This window comes from Mesoplodon mirus, assembly GCF_964341445.2.
Source record: "Mesoplodon mirus genome assembly, chromosome: 3".
NCBI classification, from domain to species: Eukaryota; Metazoa; Chordata; class Mammalia; order Artiodactyla; family Ziphiidae; genus Mesoplodon; species Mesoplodon mirus.
Window position 1 is genome coordinate 130,155,298 of NC_138978.1, and position 16,815 is coordinate 130,172,112.

At 44.0% G+C, this 16,815-nt stretch overlaps 1 protein-coding gene across 1 annotated transcript in view; it reads right to left on the minus strand.

The window, feature by feature from the left end:
* Positions 1-16,815, minus strand: part of KIF26B (kinesin family member 26B) — a 504,702-nt gene that overhangs the window by 272,544 nt on the left and 215,343 nt on the right. The window contains exon 4 of the mRNA XM_082612029.1: positions 2,061-2,227. Within this exon, the coding sequence (XP_082468155.1) occupies positions 2,061-2,227 (167 nt within the window). The remainder of the gene's footprint in view (positions 1-2,060; positions 2,228-16,815) is intronic.

The window sequence follows — 16,815 nt, forward strand, 5'->3', positions numbered from 1 at the left end:
TGTCCAGCACTCAGGCCTTCCTGGTCTATCCCATCTCGACATCCTTTCCCTGACTCGGATGACACTGTTGGTTTCTCCCCAGCAGGGAACACTATTCTCCCAAAACACTATCCATCAGGGACCATAGCACCTCTTATTTCTTCCTGCTTCAACTCCTTTTTCTGAGTTTTTTTATGAGTCAGTCAATCTGTAAAAATCTCTGGACATTTCAGTATTTCAGGAGATCAACCCCCATCTGAGCACTGAATGTTCTCTCCGGCAGTGAAGCCAGGTAGTCACCCAATGTAAGCTTGATGTCCCTCGGTGATGGGGACCTCGCTGTCTCCTGGGGCAGTTTGAATTGTGAGCAATTTCTCCTTCATTCTGAGCTGGGAGATCTCTCTCTTTCATCATGAGGTCTTATTCAGCCTTTGCCCACATACTCGGGTTTTCTATACAACCATCCAAATCCCTCTTTTACATGATGGCCCAAGAGACAGCTGAGGGCTCTCTTCTCCAGACTAAGCCTGCCAGGACTTGGCCTACTAGCTCCTCACCCCTTTAGTCACCCTCCTGTAGACATTCTCTAATAGCCTACCTATGTCCCGGGATCTTCTGTGCTTGTGGCATTCCCTCATATTCTGTTCCATCTGTTTATTCTCTCCTTGAGTGGCATGGACATGACCTCCCAGTAAGCTTGCTCAGTGGTCCCAGACAACACAGAAATTCACGTACACACAGAGCTAACACGATGGCCTCTGTTGTCAGGTGGCCACTACATACCTATTTCCTGTTACTTCCCATACATTCAAGTTGGCCCAGTGGTTCACAGGACAATAAACATGGCACCAAGGTACAACCAGAACCTCAAAGCCAACCTTCCAACAAGCCCCGTGTGCTGCCTTTATTGTGGCTTAATCCAGGATGTCAGCCTCTGTTCCTCCTCTAACTTGCTCCTTTCCTAATCAGAGCCCCTTCCTCAGATTTGTGCTTTGGATGTTACCATCGCTAAGGGTAACAGGAAAAGCCAAACAACGTTCCCTGTTACTGACACACTAGTTAAGTCCACAGTGAATTACCATTTGTACAGCACATGCTTTATAATGTATAATCATCTTATGTTAACCTTCAGAGCAACCCTGAGGAACAGGTATTATCTCATTTTATAGATGAGGACACTGAGGTAGAGCTGGAACTCAAACCCAAGGGGTCTTCTGATTTCACATCTGAAGCTATTTAGTCTATACCCTACTTACTCAGAAGCTCACGAATCTTAGGTACAGAAAAAGTTTTCTAAGGTTAAGTTCCAAGTATCAAGTAAAGAATGAGTCACAGAGGAAAACCCAGAGGAATCTGGTTTCTATTTCTGGCTTTTCTATAAACTACCTCACAGTTGAACTTTCCTGGTCCTCAGTTTCCTTATTCATAAAATAAGGAGATCAAATTAGACAATCCCTGAAGTGCCTTCCTGCTCAGCTGTCCTATGTCTCCTGCCCTGTCTCTGCCGTGTTGCTAAAATTAGGCAGAAAACATTGTTGAAATACCTTTCTTTTTTGTTTCTCAGGGTTTTTTTTTTAAGTTTCTGAAATTAGCTGGATAGTTGACAACTATCCAGCTAGTCTGTCAAGAAGGAAGAAAATTGTCATCTATTTAATAAGTTAAATTTTAAGCAGTTCATTTTCTGTAATGAGAAGAGATATCTGGAAACACCAGCCATGGGGCTGCACCCACAAAAGTCCTCCTCCTGTGGAGATCATCTTTAGAGCCACCTATTCCCAGAGCCGAGGTTCTCAACCCAGGCGACATTTTGGGTTGTCACAACCGGGGAAGGTGCCACAGGAATCTGGTGAGTAGAGGCCAAGGATGCTGCTAGACATCCTATACGCACAGGACAGTCCCCCTAAACAGAGAGTTATCTGGCCCCAGATGTCAACGGGCTGAGGTTTTGAAACCCTGTCTTAAAGAGTGAAGTCAAAGAACAGCCCCAAACTCTTCCCAGTGTTTTAGCTAAACTGGTCCACGTGAGAGGCTAACCGGGTGGGCTCACCTGAAAGAACCGAGGGTCTGGACACCTCTCTTACCTGGCGAAGAAGGACGCGGCCACCGAGGTGCCCGTGGAGGTCTCGCTGGCCACGCAGGAGGCTTGCGAGGCCGGGACGCTGCAGGCCGAAGGCTTGTCTGCATTGTAGCGATTCAGCGCCGCCTCTGTCAGGCCCTCCCGGCCAGGCTCTGTCATCAGCTGGGAGATCTGGCAAGGAACACGGATATCGAGCTCATTACCTGTAACTCACGGCATTTCCTGACTACCACCGGTAGTGCCTCCGTTTTGGGGTCGGGGCCAGAGTGCGGGGCCGGGGGCGGTGAGGCTGGGAGGGAACACGTCCCCACGTGCATTCAGTGACGCAATATGGCCTCCTCTAAGGCCATTTTCCTGCATGTTAGCTAGAATACCTCCTCGTTTGCATTAAATATAATGGAATACAATTATGCCCTGACACTGTAAGTTTCAATTACTTCTGTGTCTCCCCTCCATTTGGAGGGGGAAGCAGGAGCCATTAACCACACTATCTGCAGCCCAAGACCAGACCGGTAGGACCAACTAGTGCTGGTTTCTTACTAGGAAGGCCCTAAAGGCTCTCAAATAGACAAGAGGGGCAAAGATATCATTTTTTTAAGGGAGAAGTGAACCTGCTGATGAACATAAGAAATTAAACAAATCACTACTTGTGTATTGTTGTTGTTTGCTGTAGGCAGTCAGCAAAGAGATGACTTAGAGAAGCTCATAAAAATAGATACAGCCCATCGTGAATTACCAATGGGTTTTTTTTTTTCCCTTGGAAGGTTTAGACCATTTCAACAGACTTAATTTTCCTACTGGTTCATTAAGATAAATGGCTTCCATTTTATTGGCAATAATTGTCTTTATAGCGCAAATTCTAGTGAATGGGGGCAGGGTCTATTTTGCCTAAATGCACATAATATACTATGAAGAACCACACTTCTGGGCAAAGTAAGATACTGGTATAGAAATATACTTTCGGAAAGTGCTAATCCCATGACAAATGTAATAATTATGCAGGCAAGTCTAAGTGTGCTATTTTGAAAGCCTGTTACTTTAAAACTTCAGTCTACTTGCAAAAAGGAAAAACTGTCAGTTTTTTTTTTTTTAAAAAAGGAAACTTTAGTTTGGGGGAAAAAAAAATAAAGGTCTCCAGCCCATTCAAACCTCTTAAATGCTGAGTGGAAAATGTTTCTAATTGCCTAGAAAATACAAGTGCAATAAGGCAAAGATCAGGAACAGTTTCCACTCTGTGCTGAGCCGTCCAGAAGGCCAGTGAAAGAGTCCCGTTTGTTAACCTTTGAACATAAAACATTTGTACTTTTCATTATTAGAAGAATAGCAATCACTCTTGAGCCCCATGGACTTGAAACTTTGCTCTGCTAAATTCATGCTCTGACTTGGAAAGCCTTGGCATTATCCAGCTGTAATTCTGCCAATACACACTTTCTTATTCTCATTCATTCAATGCATTGTAAGGAAACTCAACCCACATCAGAGAAACGGGAGAGGAAGCAGCAAAAGCAGCCAATGGCCTGGAGGACGTTCCCTGCACTGGCAGGGGCTGCTTCCCTGGCAGAGGGCCTGTATCACCTCTCTTTGGGCTTCCTCTGCAGCCTGTGGGGTGTGGGCTCCCCGCAACCAGCTACCACTCTCCCAGAGGAGTGAGGCATGCTGGAGGGGACGGCTGAAACAACCGGGGACCTGGCCGTGGGCACGCACACTGTTGTCACCACGAAATGGCATTTATGAAGCACCGGTGGTACATGATGCCACCCTGGACAGTGTCCCAAAACAAATCTCACCATGAATTCCCTCCATCCCACAGCTCTCCACGCCAGAATGGGGTCTCAGGAGCGACGTGGGGCCGACCCTCCTTGATCATCCTTGTGACAAAACTAACACCTACCCCAACCCTGTGTTCCCTAGGCGACTCCCCCTTGGAAGCAGACCACCTACGCAGCAGCACTCACTCTTCCCCTGGTTCCGAATCTTATTTCAGGGCAATGAACTTTCCTACCAGCGGGCGGCCTCCCCACACTTCAAAAGCAAGTCTCTCTAAGAGGGGCCTGCTTTTTTTGCTGCTAGCTATAATGAAGGCTCTGTTCTGTAAGAATCTGCCCGGGGCGGAGATCACCTTCCTCCCCACGGATACACCAGAAATACAGCTACACGTGGAACAACACCTACAGAACACCTACTGAACGCTGGCAGAAGACCCCAGACCTCCCAAAAGGCAAGAAACTCCCCACATACCTGGGTAGGGCAAAGCGGAGAGATCCGCACACAGAGGATCGGTGCCGAGCGGCACTCACCAGCCCGAAAGGCTTGTCTGCTCGCCCGCCGGGGCGCGCAGCGCTGGAAGCTGAGGCTCGGGCTTCGGTCAGAGCGCAGGGAGAGGACTGGGGCTGGCGGAGAGAACTCAGCCTGAAGGGGGCTAATGTGCCACAGCTAGCCGGGAGGGAGTCCGGGAAAACTCTGGAGCTGCCGAAGAGGCAAGAGACTTTTTCTTCCCTCTTGGTTTCCTGGTGCGCGAGGAGAGGGGATTAAGAGCGCTGCTTAAAGGGGCTCCACGGACGGGCGCGAGTCGCGACTGAAAGCGCGGAGCCCAGTGACAGGCGTGGGACGCTGGGGCTGCTGCTGCCGCCGCCAAGAAGCCTGTGTGCAAGCGCAGGTCACTGCCCACACCGCCCTTCCGGGAGCCTGTGCAGCCCGCCACTGCCGGGGTCCCGGGATCCAGGGGCGGCTTCCCTGGGAGAACGCACGGCGCGCCTCGGGCTGGTGCAACGTCACGCCGACCTCTGCCGCTGCAGGCTCGCCCCGCACTCCGTGCCCCTCCCTCCCTCCCGGCCTGAGTGAGCCAGAGTCCCCGAAGAGGCTGCTCCTTTAACCCTGTCCTATCTGAGCGAAAAACAGACGCCCTCCGGCGACCTACACGCAGAGGCGGGGCCAAATCCAAAGCTGAGACCCAGGAGCTGTGAGAACAAAGAAGAGAAAGGGAAACCTCTCCCAGCAGCCTCAGAAGCAGCGGATTAAAGCTCCACAATCAACTTGATGTACCCTGCATCTGCGGAATACATGAATAGACAACACATCATCCCAAATTGAGGAGCCCAGAGTCAGTGCTGTGCCTCTGAGGTGGGAGAGCCAACTTCAGGACACTGGTCCACAAGAGACCTCCCAGCTCCACATAATATCAAACGGTGAAAATCTTCCAGAGATCTCCATCTCAACACCAGCACCCAGCTTCACTCAACGACCAGCAGGCTACAGTGCTGGACACCCTGAGCCAAACAACTAGCAAGACAGGAACACAACGCCACCCATTAGCAGAGAGGTGGCCTAAAATCATAAAAAGTCCACAGACACCCCAAAACACACCACCAGACGTGGACCTGCCCATCAGAAAGACAAGATCCAGCCTCATCCACCAGAACACAGGCACTAGTCCCCTCCACCAGGAAGCCTACATAACCCACTAAACCAACCTTAGCCACTGGGGACAGACACCAAAAACAACAGGAACTACGAACCTGCAGCCTGCAAAAAGGAGACCCCAAACACAGTAACATAAGCAAAATGAGAAGACAGAAAAACACACAGCAGGAGAAGGAGCAAGATAAAAACCCACCAGACCTAACAAATGAAGAGGTAATAGGCAGTCTACCTGAAAAAGAATTCAGAATAATGATGGTAAAGATGATCCAAGATTCTATTTCCCAGATCCAAAATCTTGGAAATAGAATAGACAAAATGCAAGAAACAGTTAACAAGGACCTAGAAGAACTAAAGATGAATCAAGCATCGATTAAAAACACAATACATGAAATAAAAAATACTCTAGATGGGATCAATAGCAGAATAACTGAGGCAGAAGAACGGATAAGTGAGGTGGAAGATAAAATAGTGGAAATAACTGCTGCAGAGCAAAATAAAGAAAAAAGAATGAAAAGAACAGAGGACAGTCTCAGAGACCTCTGGGACAACATTAAACGCACCAACATTCGAATTATAGGGGTTCCAGAAGAAGAAGAGAAAAAGAAAGGGACTGAGAAAATATTTGAAGAGATTATAGTTGAAAACTTCCCTAATATGGGAAAGGAAATAGTTAATCAAGTCCAGGAGGCACAGAGAGTCCCATACAGAATAAATCCAAGGAGAAATACGCCAAGACACATATTAATCAAACTGTCAAAAATTAAACACAAAGAAATCCTATTAAAAGCAGCAAGGCAAAAACAACAAATAACACACAAGGGAATCCCCATCAGGATAACAGCTGATCTCTCAGCAGAAACTCTACATGCCAGGAGGGAGTGGCAGGACATAATTAAAGTGATGAAGGAGAAAAACCTGCAACCAAGATTACTCTACCCAGCAAGGATCTCATTCAGATTTGATGGAGAAATTAAAACGTTCACAGACAAGCAAAAGCTGAGAGAGTTCAGCACCACCAAACCAGCTTTACAACAAATGCTAAAGGAACTTCTCTAGGCAAGAAACACAACAGAAGGAAAAGACCTACAATAATGAACCCAAAACAATTAAGAAAATGGGAATAGGAACATACATATCGATAATTACCTTAAATGTAAATGGACTAAATGCTCCCACCAAAAGACACAGAGTGGCTGAATGGATACAAAAACAAGACCCATCTATATGCTGTCTACAAGAGACCCACTTCAGACCTAGAGACACATACAGACTGAAAGTAAGGGGATGGAAAAAGATATTCCATGCAAATGGAAACCAAAAGAAAGCTGGAGTAGCAATTCTCATATCAGACAAAATAGACTTTAAAATAAGGACTACTAGAAGAGACAAAGAAGGACACTACCTAATGATCAAGGGATCGATCCAAGAAGAAGATATAACAATTGTAAATATTTATGCACCAAACATAGGAGCACCTCAATACATAAGGCAAATACTAACAGCCATAAAAGGAGAAATCGACAGTAACACACTCATAGTAGGGGACTTTAACACCCCACTTTCACCAATGGACAGATCTTCCAAAATGAAAATAAATAAGGAAACACAAGCTTTAAATGATACATTAAACAAGATGGACTTAATTGATATTTATAGGACATTCCATCCAAAAACAACAGAATACACATTTTTCTCAAGTGCTCATGGAACATTCTCCAGGATAGATCATATCTTGGGTCACAAATCAAGCCTTGGTAAATTTAAGAAAATTGAAATTGTATCAAGTATCTTTTCTGACCACAATGCTATGAGACTAGATATCAATTACAGGAAAAGAGCTGTAAAAAATACAAACACATGGAGGCTAAATAATACACTACTTCATAACGAAGTGATCACTGAAGAAATCAAAGAGGAAATTAAAAAATACCTAGAAACAAATGACAATGGAGACACGACGACCCAAAACCTATGGGATGCAGCAAAAGCAGTTCTAAGAGGGAAGTTTATAGCAATACAATCCCACCTTAAGAAACAGGAAACATCTCGAATAAACAACCTAACCTTGCACCTAAAGCAATTAGAGAAAGAAGAACAAAAACATCCCAAAGTTAGCAGAAGGAAAGAAATCATAAAAATCAGATCAGAAATAAATGAAAAAGAAATGAAGGAAACGATAGCAAAGATCAATAAAACTAAAAGCTGGTTCTTTGAGAAGATAAACAAAATTGATAAACCATTAGCCAGACTCATCAAGAAAAAAAGGGAGAAGACTCAAATCAATAGAATTAGAAATGAAAAAGGAGAAGTAACAACTGACACTACAGAAATACAAAAGATCATGAGAGATTACTATAAGCAACTCTATGCCAATAAAATGGACAACCTGGAAGAAATGGACAAATTCTTAGAAATGCACAACCTGCCAAGACTGAATCAGGAAGAAATAGAAAATATGAACAGACCAATCACAAGCACTGAAATTGAAACTGTGATCAAAAATCTTCCAACAAACAAAAGCCCAGGACCAGATGGCTTCACAGGCGAATTCTATCAAGCATTTAGAGAAGAGCTAACACCTATCCTTCTGAAACTCTTCCAAAATATAGCAGAGGGAGGAACACTCCCAAACTCATTCTACGAGGCCACCATCACCTTGATACCAAAACCAGGCAAGGATGTCACAAAGAAAGAAAACTACAGGCCAATATCACTGATGAACATAGATGCAAAAATCCTCAACAAAATACTAGCAAACAGAATCCAACAGCACATTAAAAGGATCATACACCATGATCAAGTGGGGTTTATTCCAGGAATGCAAGGATTCTTCAATATACGCAAATCAATCAACGTGATACACCATATTAACAAATTGAAGGAGAGAAACCATATGATCATCTCAATAGATGCAGAGAAAGCTTTCGACAAAATTCAACACCCATTTATGATAAAAACCCTGCAGAAAGTAGGCATAGAGGGAACTTTCCTCAACATAATAAAGGCCATATATGACAAACCCACAGCCAGCATCGTCCTCAATGGTGAAAAACTGAAACCATTTCCACTAAGATCAGGAACTAGACAAGGTTGCCCACTTTCACCACTCTTATTCAACCTAGTTTTGGAAGTTTTAGCCACAGCAATCAGAGAAGAAAAGGAAATAAAAGGAATCCAAATTGGAAAAGAAGAAGTAAAGCTGTCACTGTTTGCAGATGACATGATACTATACATAGAGAATCCAAAAGATGCTACCAGAAAACTACTAGAGTTAATCAATGAATTTGGTAAAGTTGCAGGATACAAAATTAATGCACAGAAATCTCTGGCATTCCTATATACTGATGATGAAAAATCTGAAAGTGAAATCAAGGAAACACTCCCATTTACCATTGCAACAAAAAGAATAAAATATCTAGGAATAAACCTACCTAAGGAGACAAAAGACCTGTATGCAGAAAATTATAAGACACTGATGAAAGAAATTAAAGATGATACAAATAGATGGAGAGATGTACCATGTTCTTGGATTGGAAGAATCAACATTGTGAAAATGACTCTACTACCCAAAGCAATCTACAGGTTCAATGCAATCCCTATCAAACTACCACTGGCATTTTTCACAGAACTAGAACAAAAAATTTCACAATTTGTATGGAAACACAAAAGACCCCGAATAGCCAAAGCAATCTTGAGAACGAAAAATGAAGCTGGAGGAATCAGGCTCCCTGACTTCAGACTATACTACAAAGCTACAGTAATCAAGACAGTATGGTACTGGCACAAAAACAGAAAGATAGATCAATGGAACAGGATAGAAAGCCCAGAGATAAACCCACGGACATATGGTCACCTTATCTTTGATAAAGGAGGCAGGAATGTACAGTGGAGAAAAGACAGTCTCTTCAATAAGTGGTGCTGGGAAAACTGGATAGGGACATGTAAAAGTATGAGATTAGATCAGTCCCTAACACCATACACAAAAATAAGCTCAAAATGGATTAAAGACCTAAATGTAAGGCCAGACACTATCAAACTCTTAGAGGAAAACATAGGCAGAACACTCTATGACATAAATCACAGCAAGATCCTTTTTGACCCACCTCCTAGAGAAATGGAAATAAAGACAAAAATAAACACATGGGACCTAATGAAACTTAAAAGCTTTTGCACAGCAAAGGAAACCATAAACAAGACCAAAAGACAACCCTCAGAATGGGAGAAAATATTTGCAAATGAAGCAACTGACAAAGGATTAATCTCCAAAATTTATAAGCAGCTCATGCAGCTCAATAACAAAAAAACAAACAACCCAATCCAAAAATGGGCAGAAGACCTAAAAAGACATTTCTCCACAGAAGATATACAGACTGCCAACAAACACATGAAAGGATGCTCAACATCTTTACTCATTAGAGAAATGCAAATCAAAACTACAATGAGATATCATCTCACACCAGTCAGAATGGCCATCATCAAAAAATCTAGAAACAATAAATGCTGGAGAGGGTGTGGAAAAAAGGGAACACTCTTGCACTGCTGGTGGGAATGTGAATTGGTACAGCCGCTATGGAGAACGGTATGGAGGTTCCTTAAAAAACTACAAATAGAACTACCATATGATCCAGCAATCCCACTACTGGGCATATACCCTGAGAAAACCATAATTCAAAAAGAGACATGTACCAAAATGTTCATAGCAGCCCTATTTACAATAGCCCGGAGATGGAAACAACCTAAGTGTCCATCATCGGATGAATGGATAAAGAAGATGTGGCACATATATACAATGGAATATTACTCAGCCATAAAAAGAAATGAAATTGAGCTATTTGTAATGAGGTGGATAGACCTAGAGTCTGTCATACAGAGTGAAGTAAGTCAGAAAGAGAAAGACAAATACTGTATGCTAACACATATATATGGAATTTAAGAAAAAAAAAATGTCATGAAGAACATAGGGGTAAGACAGGAATAAAGACACAGACCTACTAGAGAATGGACTTGAGGATATGGGGAGGGGGAAGGGTAAGCTGTGACAAAGTGAAAGAGCGGCATGGACATATATACACTACCAAACGTGAGGTAGATAGCTAGTGGGAAGCAGCCGCATAGCACAGGGAGATCAGCTCGGTACTTTGTGACCGCCTGGAGGGGTGGGATAGGGAGGGTGGGAGGGAGACGCAAAAGGGAGGGGATATGGAAACATATGTATATGTATAACTGATTAAATTTGTTATAAAGCAAAAAAATAAAATAAAATAAATTAAAAAAAAAAAAAAAAAAAAGAATCTGCCCGGAAGACTTGGCTTCTCCAAAGGGCAAGGGGATGAGCTCGCCGAGAACCCCAAGCCCCTCTCCAGTCATGCAGCAGCCCCTACCCTTGGTTCCCAGACCAGGTGGGCAGCACGTGAGATGTGCTAAGATGTGTGTGACATGGGGCTAAGGGGTGTGCTGTCGTGGTCGGTTCCCCCCAGGGCCCTCACTGCAGTCCTGCAGAAGGTGGATTCTAAGAGACCGAGGGTCAGAAACCTGGGGCTGCTTCCCCAGGGGAAAACAGCTAGGGAGCAGGGGCCAAGACTGGACCCCAATTTGTTGGATTCTGCGACATTTTCACTCTGCCCTCCCCCCCAGTCCAACCCCCATTCCCGCTTTAACTGTCCCCTCAAGGCGGCTCTAGTGGCCCCCTCCCCGCAATCCACTGTAAGAGAAAACGCCCAAACAGCAGGAGTTCCCGGAAACCTTAGCTTCACTGCACAATCTGCAATCAAGAGCCTTCTTTGTAGAGGACTATGGTTTACCTCTGCTTTTCAGACTGTTCTGACTTAATTTTTTCTCTCACGATACTGTGAAAGCTACAAGACTCTTCGTGGGAAAATTCAGAAACCTCAATCTCTTCATCTAACACATTCGAAAAGCGTAAAGTTCTGGGGGAAAGGATTCGTTATCTTGATTATGTGTGTATGTCATAGTCTAGAAGCAGCCCCTGAAAACTTGCCAGGGGGTCCCAATCACTAACTGGGGGTACTAGATTTTCACCACAGGATTTCGTTTGCTTTAGTTCTGATTAAAACCTGCTGTTAGCTCTCCATCTCGGTTACACCGGATGGTTTCACTAAAGCAACAAGTATCTGTGACTTTCAAAACACCACATCACATCCCGAGGGTGGCGGTCAATGGAACACGGGATGGCAGTAAAGGAACCAGGCTCAGGGAGCGGGGGCCTCCTGTGTGTTTGCACACGTGTGTGCTTGTCCACGTGGGGTCTTCAGTGCGCATGGGAGTCCCCGCTACCGTTCGTGTGCACAGGGAGCTGCCTCTCACAGACCTCACAGATAAAGCCGCTCACTACGTTGTCATTCTAGGCAAGATTCATGTCTCTCAACCACATTTACATGTTTGCACCGATACCTCAATATGAGGAGCCATATACTTGTTCACAAAGAAATCTCGAATCTTAAATTCAGTTATGATCTTGACCACAGAATCAAGACAAAAGATGTTCGGCTGTTATCAGCCAAGGTTGCTTTCACACGGCAAATCGCAATCTATAAGCCACTGACCTTTAACTTCCTCACTGATGGGAAGGACTCTGAGAGCTTCCAGAGTGTGACAACTTGGGGGCTCATCTTAAATGGCATTATTGACCCAGAAAGCCGCCTCCCTTGGACTCTGCCGAGGCAGCAGGGAACACCAACAGTATCCATTTCCTGTGCAGAGGCTTCTAAGGACAGCAAATGCATCCCACGCAGTCTTTATATTTAATGGCATTATGATCCCAAATCCCAGAAAAGAACATATGAAGCATTTTCTGTTAGGCAATTTGTATCTCACTATTTGGGGATATCTCCTTTATTGTTATTACTACTTACACTGTTACTTAATATTTTTATATGTTTTGCAAACAGTGGTGCTCAATAAATATTTTTTGATGTGTGTTAGCACAGACCAGCTCACAGTTATCCTGAAAAAGACTGGACACAACTAATGTCAACCCTTGGTATTGTCTATGCTGTCAGTGGTTGCACTCTAGGGAATGAGGACAGCAGAATATAATTTCAAAAAGCCGACGTAAAATAGAAACAAGGTAAGCAACTCTGCAAAGGACAAGATCAACAAATGCATCCCCAAACCAAAGATAAACAGTTACAGCTGATCATGCAGACCCTGCATTTCAGTACCAGGGTAACAGAAATCTGGTGGCAGTACACAGAACAGCATCTTCCTCTAATAATCACACTGCAGTGAGCTAGGCCCCCATTAACTCATTTGGTTTTTGCTCCTATCAGAGAGTAAGGGGGGGAGAGGAAATTTTCCATCCTTTTCTGTATATGAGTCTTTGCTTGCACTGCAGGAATATGTGTCAATCCCCACTTGAGTCACTTCTGGGGCTGGCTCTAACAGCATCTGGCCAGGGGCCCCCTTCCCCCCCTCCCCTGAAGGATCCCCTTGGGGAGCAGCTGCCCTGTGTGACCCAGGGACGGAGCAGCACAGAGAATTCTTGGAACAGCCATGGGCGCGTGTCTCTTACTTCTGTACCCCTCCTTCTGGAGACCAAAATGCTTCATTTTATGAGCTATGTTCATTTGATCCTGGCAGGCAGAGAAACAAGAGGAATACCCCACTCAGGAGGGAAGCACTGGGACGTCTCCAAAGCCAGAATGATCTCCTCTTCTGCAGTGTCTGTACCGGCCTCAGCCCTCCCTAAGTTGTTCCACTGCACTCTTTTCGTGTCAGTGCTTTCTGTCCCTGAGCGATTGGGTAAACTTGATCTCATTTCAACTTTCATCTCACCCTGCCTGTCTGTTCTCCACCTGGAAACCAGACCTACCCAGAACTGAAGTGATGCATTGCAAAGGTGGCTCCCGTGCCGTGTGCAGTGGTAGTAAGCACCTTTCCTAAGCAGGATTTGTAAAAGGGGCGGAGCTCACATGGCAACACAGTTTTTGCTTAGAAGTCTCAGCAGACATTGCAGCAAGTTAACTACTGCTGGTCTTTTTGCCTGAAGAAAAGCTACTGAAAACTAGAACAATAAAATGTGTTTTCCACTAATCTCATTTAAAGATATTTTAACAAAAACAGAACAAAACAAACAAAAAAACCAGAAGGACAAATATTGTATGATTCCACTTATATGAGGCACCTGGAGTAGTTAGATTCAGAGAAACAGAAGGTAGAATGGTGGTTGCCAGAGGCCCAGGGAGGAAGACAATGGGGAGTTACTGTTTAACGGGTACATAGGTTCAGTTTGGGAAGATGGGAAAGTTCTGGAGATGGATGGTGGTGATGGTTGCACCACACGTGACTATACTTAATGCTACAGAACTAATGGTAAATTAAAAATGGTTAAAATGGTAAATTTTATATCGTACATTTTACCACAATTAAAAAAAAAAAAACTTAGAATAAAGAGCACCAGGGGACTGCTGACTAAAGGAAGAGCCCAAGATCCGCTCACTGAAAGGACTAAGAAAAAGCACTTGGACAGAAACCAAAGCTGTAAGGACAGTGCTCCTCTATTTTAAAATACGGCCCCATAATCATGATAATAACTCCAGGGTCAAACTCAATTATCTGGTTGTATCTGAAAGTTCAGAGCTCCTAATGCAACACCTGGCACATAATAGGTGCTCTAAATATTTCTAGAATTGCTTGAATAAGTAGCTCAAGGGTTAGAAATTGTTCTGGTGCACAGGCCACTCTCCTGGAACAAAGCAGAGGTGGTGAGATTTGACCTCCATGTGAAACTCACCTAAGGGACAAAAGATTCTCTGTTCAGAAACATCAAAGGGTAAATTTTAGGTTATGTATATTTTACCACACACACAAAAAAAGGAACAAAAGAGAAATGCCACCGCACCAAAGAGTTGATCCCCTTCAGCTTGTCCCAGGTGGCCTGCGCCTGCTTTGTCATTTTAGAGGGGGACATGAGGACTCTGGGTGTCGAGGCCAAGTCAGAGAAGGGGGCCGAGTCCTCCAGGGACTCTGACAGTGAGTTTGCAGGGGGGTCTCAGGGACAGGACCCCACCAGCCTATGCCCGAAGCCTGCAGGAGATGGGGTGAGCCAGAGCCCTCGACGAGGGAGCAACGGGAAGTGGGGAGACCAGGAAAGCTGGGAGGGACTGGAGAAAGCCTCCACCGGAACTGGGCTCTTGGATTAAGCCTCATTTGATTTCTGTGCACTTGCCCAAGTCAAACGCCGTCCTTCCTCAGCTTCCTTCATTTCTGCCATGTCACACTCGAACAGTCAGTGAACATTTTTTCCATAATCTAGTGTTCTGGAACTGGGTTGGTTCAGATCCTCTCCCATGCCACTGTGACTTTTAGGCATTTAAATGCTCCATGCCTTGGCATGCTGTCCCCCAGAGCACAGGCAATGCCGCCTAACTTGAACCTGGTCCCTGGCCTGGCCTAGTCCTCGTGGCTCACATGGGGCACAGATCCCCTCTGAGACCCCGCGGCTACCTTGAGTCACACAGATATAGTCCTCCTGTGTTGTCCAGCTACCCCCTCCCCACAGCCAGCACCAAGGGGCCATGATGGGATTCTTATGTCCCACGGCTGGATGTTTGATTACCCTTATTATCTTAACTTGCTTTGGCTATAAAATTTATTAGCGGCCATAAAATTATCCATCCACAGCTTTGACTCAGTGACCTCTTGCCACAGAGAATTCCACACACCGGTGCTACCAGGGCCTAGGAGAGCTGCCTTTTTCCTCACCCTGGATTTATAGCCTCACCTTCATCAGGGTTCCGCCCTGTATGATGAGTCAGCAAACAGAGGAGGCTGCTGTGTTTCATGATACCCGTTATCAGGGCTTAAATCTGGCCTCTCAGTGCACATGACTGTCTATTTTTATTCTTTGTGTTGCTAGAAGGTAAAGGGGCAGGGCCACCCAAATGCTTTAGAAAAGACTGAGGTGCAGGGTACAACAAAGGGCCAGCTACATTTCTGTTTTGGATTCTTCCCTTAGATTTCTTTTTTGTTTTTAATTTTTATTGGAGTATAGTTGCTTTACAATATTGTGTTAGTTTCTACTGGAGAGCAAAGTGAATCAGCTCTATGTATATAGATATCCCCTCTTTTTTGGATTCCTTCTTCCCATTTAGGTCACCACAGAGCATTGAGTAGAGTCCCCTGTGCTATATAGTAGGTTCTCATTAGTTATCTATTTTATACATAGTATCAATCGTGTATATATGTCAAGCCCAATCTTCCAATTCATCCCACCACCCCTTTTACCCCTTGGTATCCATACGTTTGTTCTCTATGTCTGTGTCTCTATTTCTGCTTTGTAAATAAGATCGTCTATACCAATTTTTTCAGATTCCACATATGTGCGTTAATATATGATATTTGTTTTTCTCTTTCTGACTTACTTCACTCTGTATGACAGGCTCTAGGTCCATCTACATCTCTACAAATGACCCAATTTCATTCCTTTTTATGGCTGAGTAATATTCCATTGTATATATGTAGCACATCTTTTTATCCATTCATCTGTTGATGGACATTTAGGTTGCTTCCATGTCCTGGCTATTGTAAATAGTGCTGCAATGAACATTGGGGTTCATGTGTCTTTTTGAATCATGTTTTTCTCAGGGTATATGCCCAGTAGTGGGATTGTTGGGTCATATGGTAGTTCTATTTTTAGTTTTTTAAGGAACCTCCATACTGTTCTCCACAGTGGTTGTATCAATTTACAATCTCACCAACAATGCAGGAGGGTTCCCTTTTCTCCACACCCTCTCCAGCATTTATTGTTTGTAGATTTTTTGATGATGGCCATTCTGACTGGTGTGAGGTCAGAACTACTCACTGTAGTTTTGACTTGCATTTCTCTAATAATTAGTGATGTTGGGCATCTTTTCATGTGTTTGTTGGCCATCTGTATGTCTTCTTTGGGGAAATGTCTATTTAGGCCTTCCACTGATTTTTTGATTGGGTTGTTTGTTTTTTTGATATTGAGCTGCATGAGCTGTTTGTATATTTTGGAGATTAATCTTTTGTCAGTTGCTTCATTTGCAAATATTTTCTCCCACTCTGAGGGTTTTTTTTTTTTTTTTGGTCTTGTTTATGGTTTCCTTTGCTGTGCAAAAGCTTTTAAGTTTAATTAGGTCCCACTGTTTATTTTTGTTTTTATTCTCATTACTCTAGCAGATGGGTCAAAAAAGATCTTGCTGCAATTTATGTCAAAGAGTGTTGTGCCTATGTTTTCCTCTAAGAGTTTTATAGTGTCTGGCCTTACATTTAGTTCTTTAATCCATTTCGAGTTTATTTTTGTGTATGGTGTTAGGGAGTGTTCTAATTTCATTCCTTTACATGTAGCTGACCAG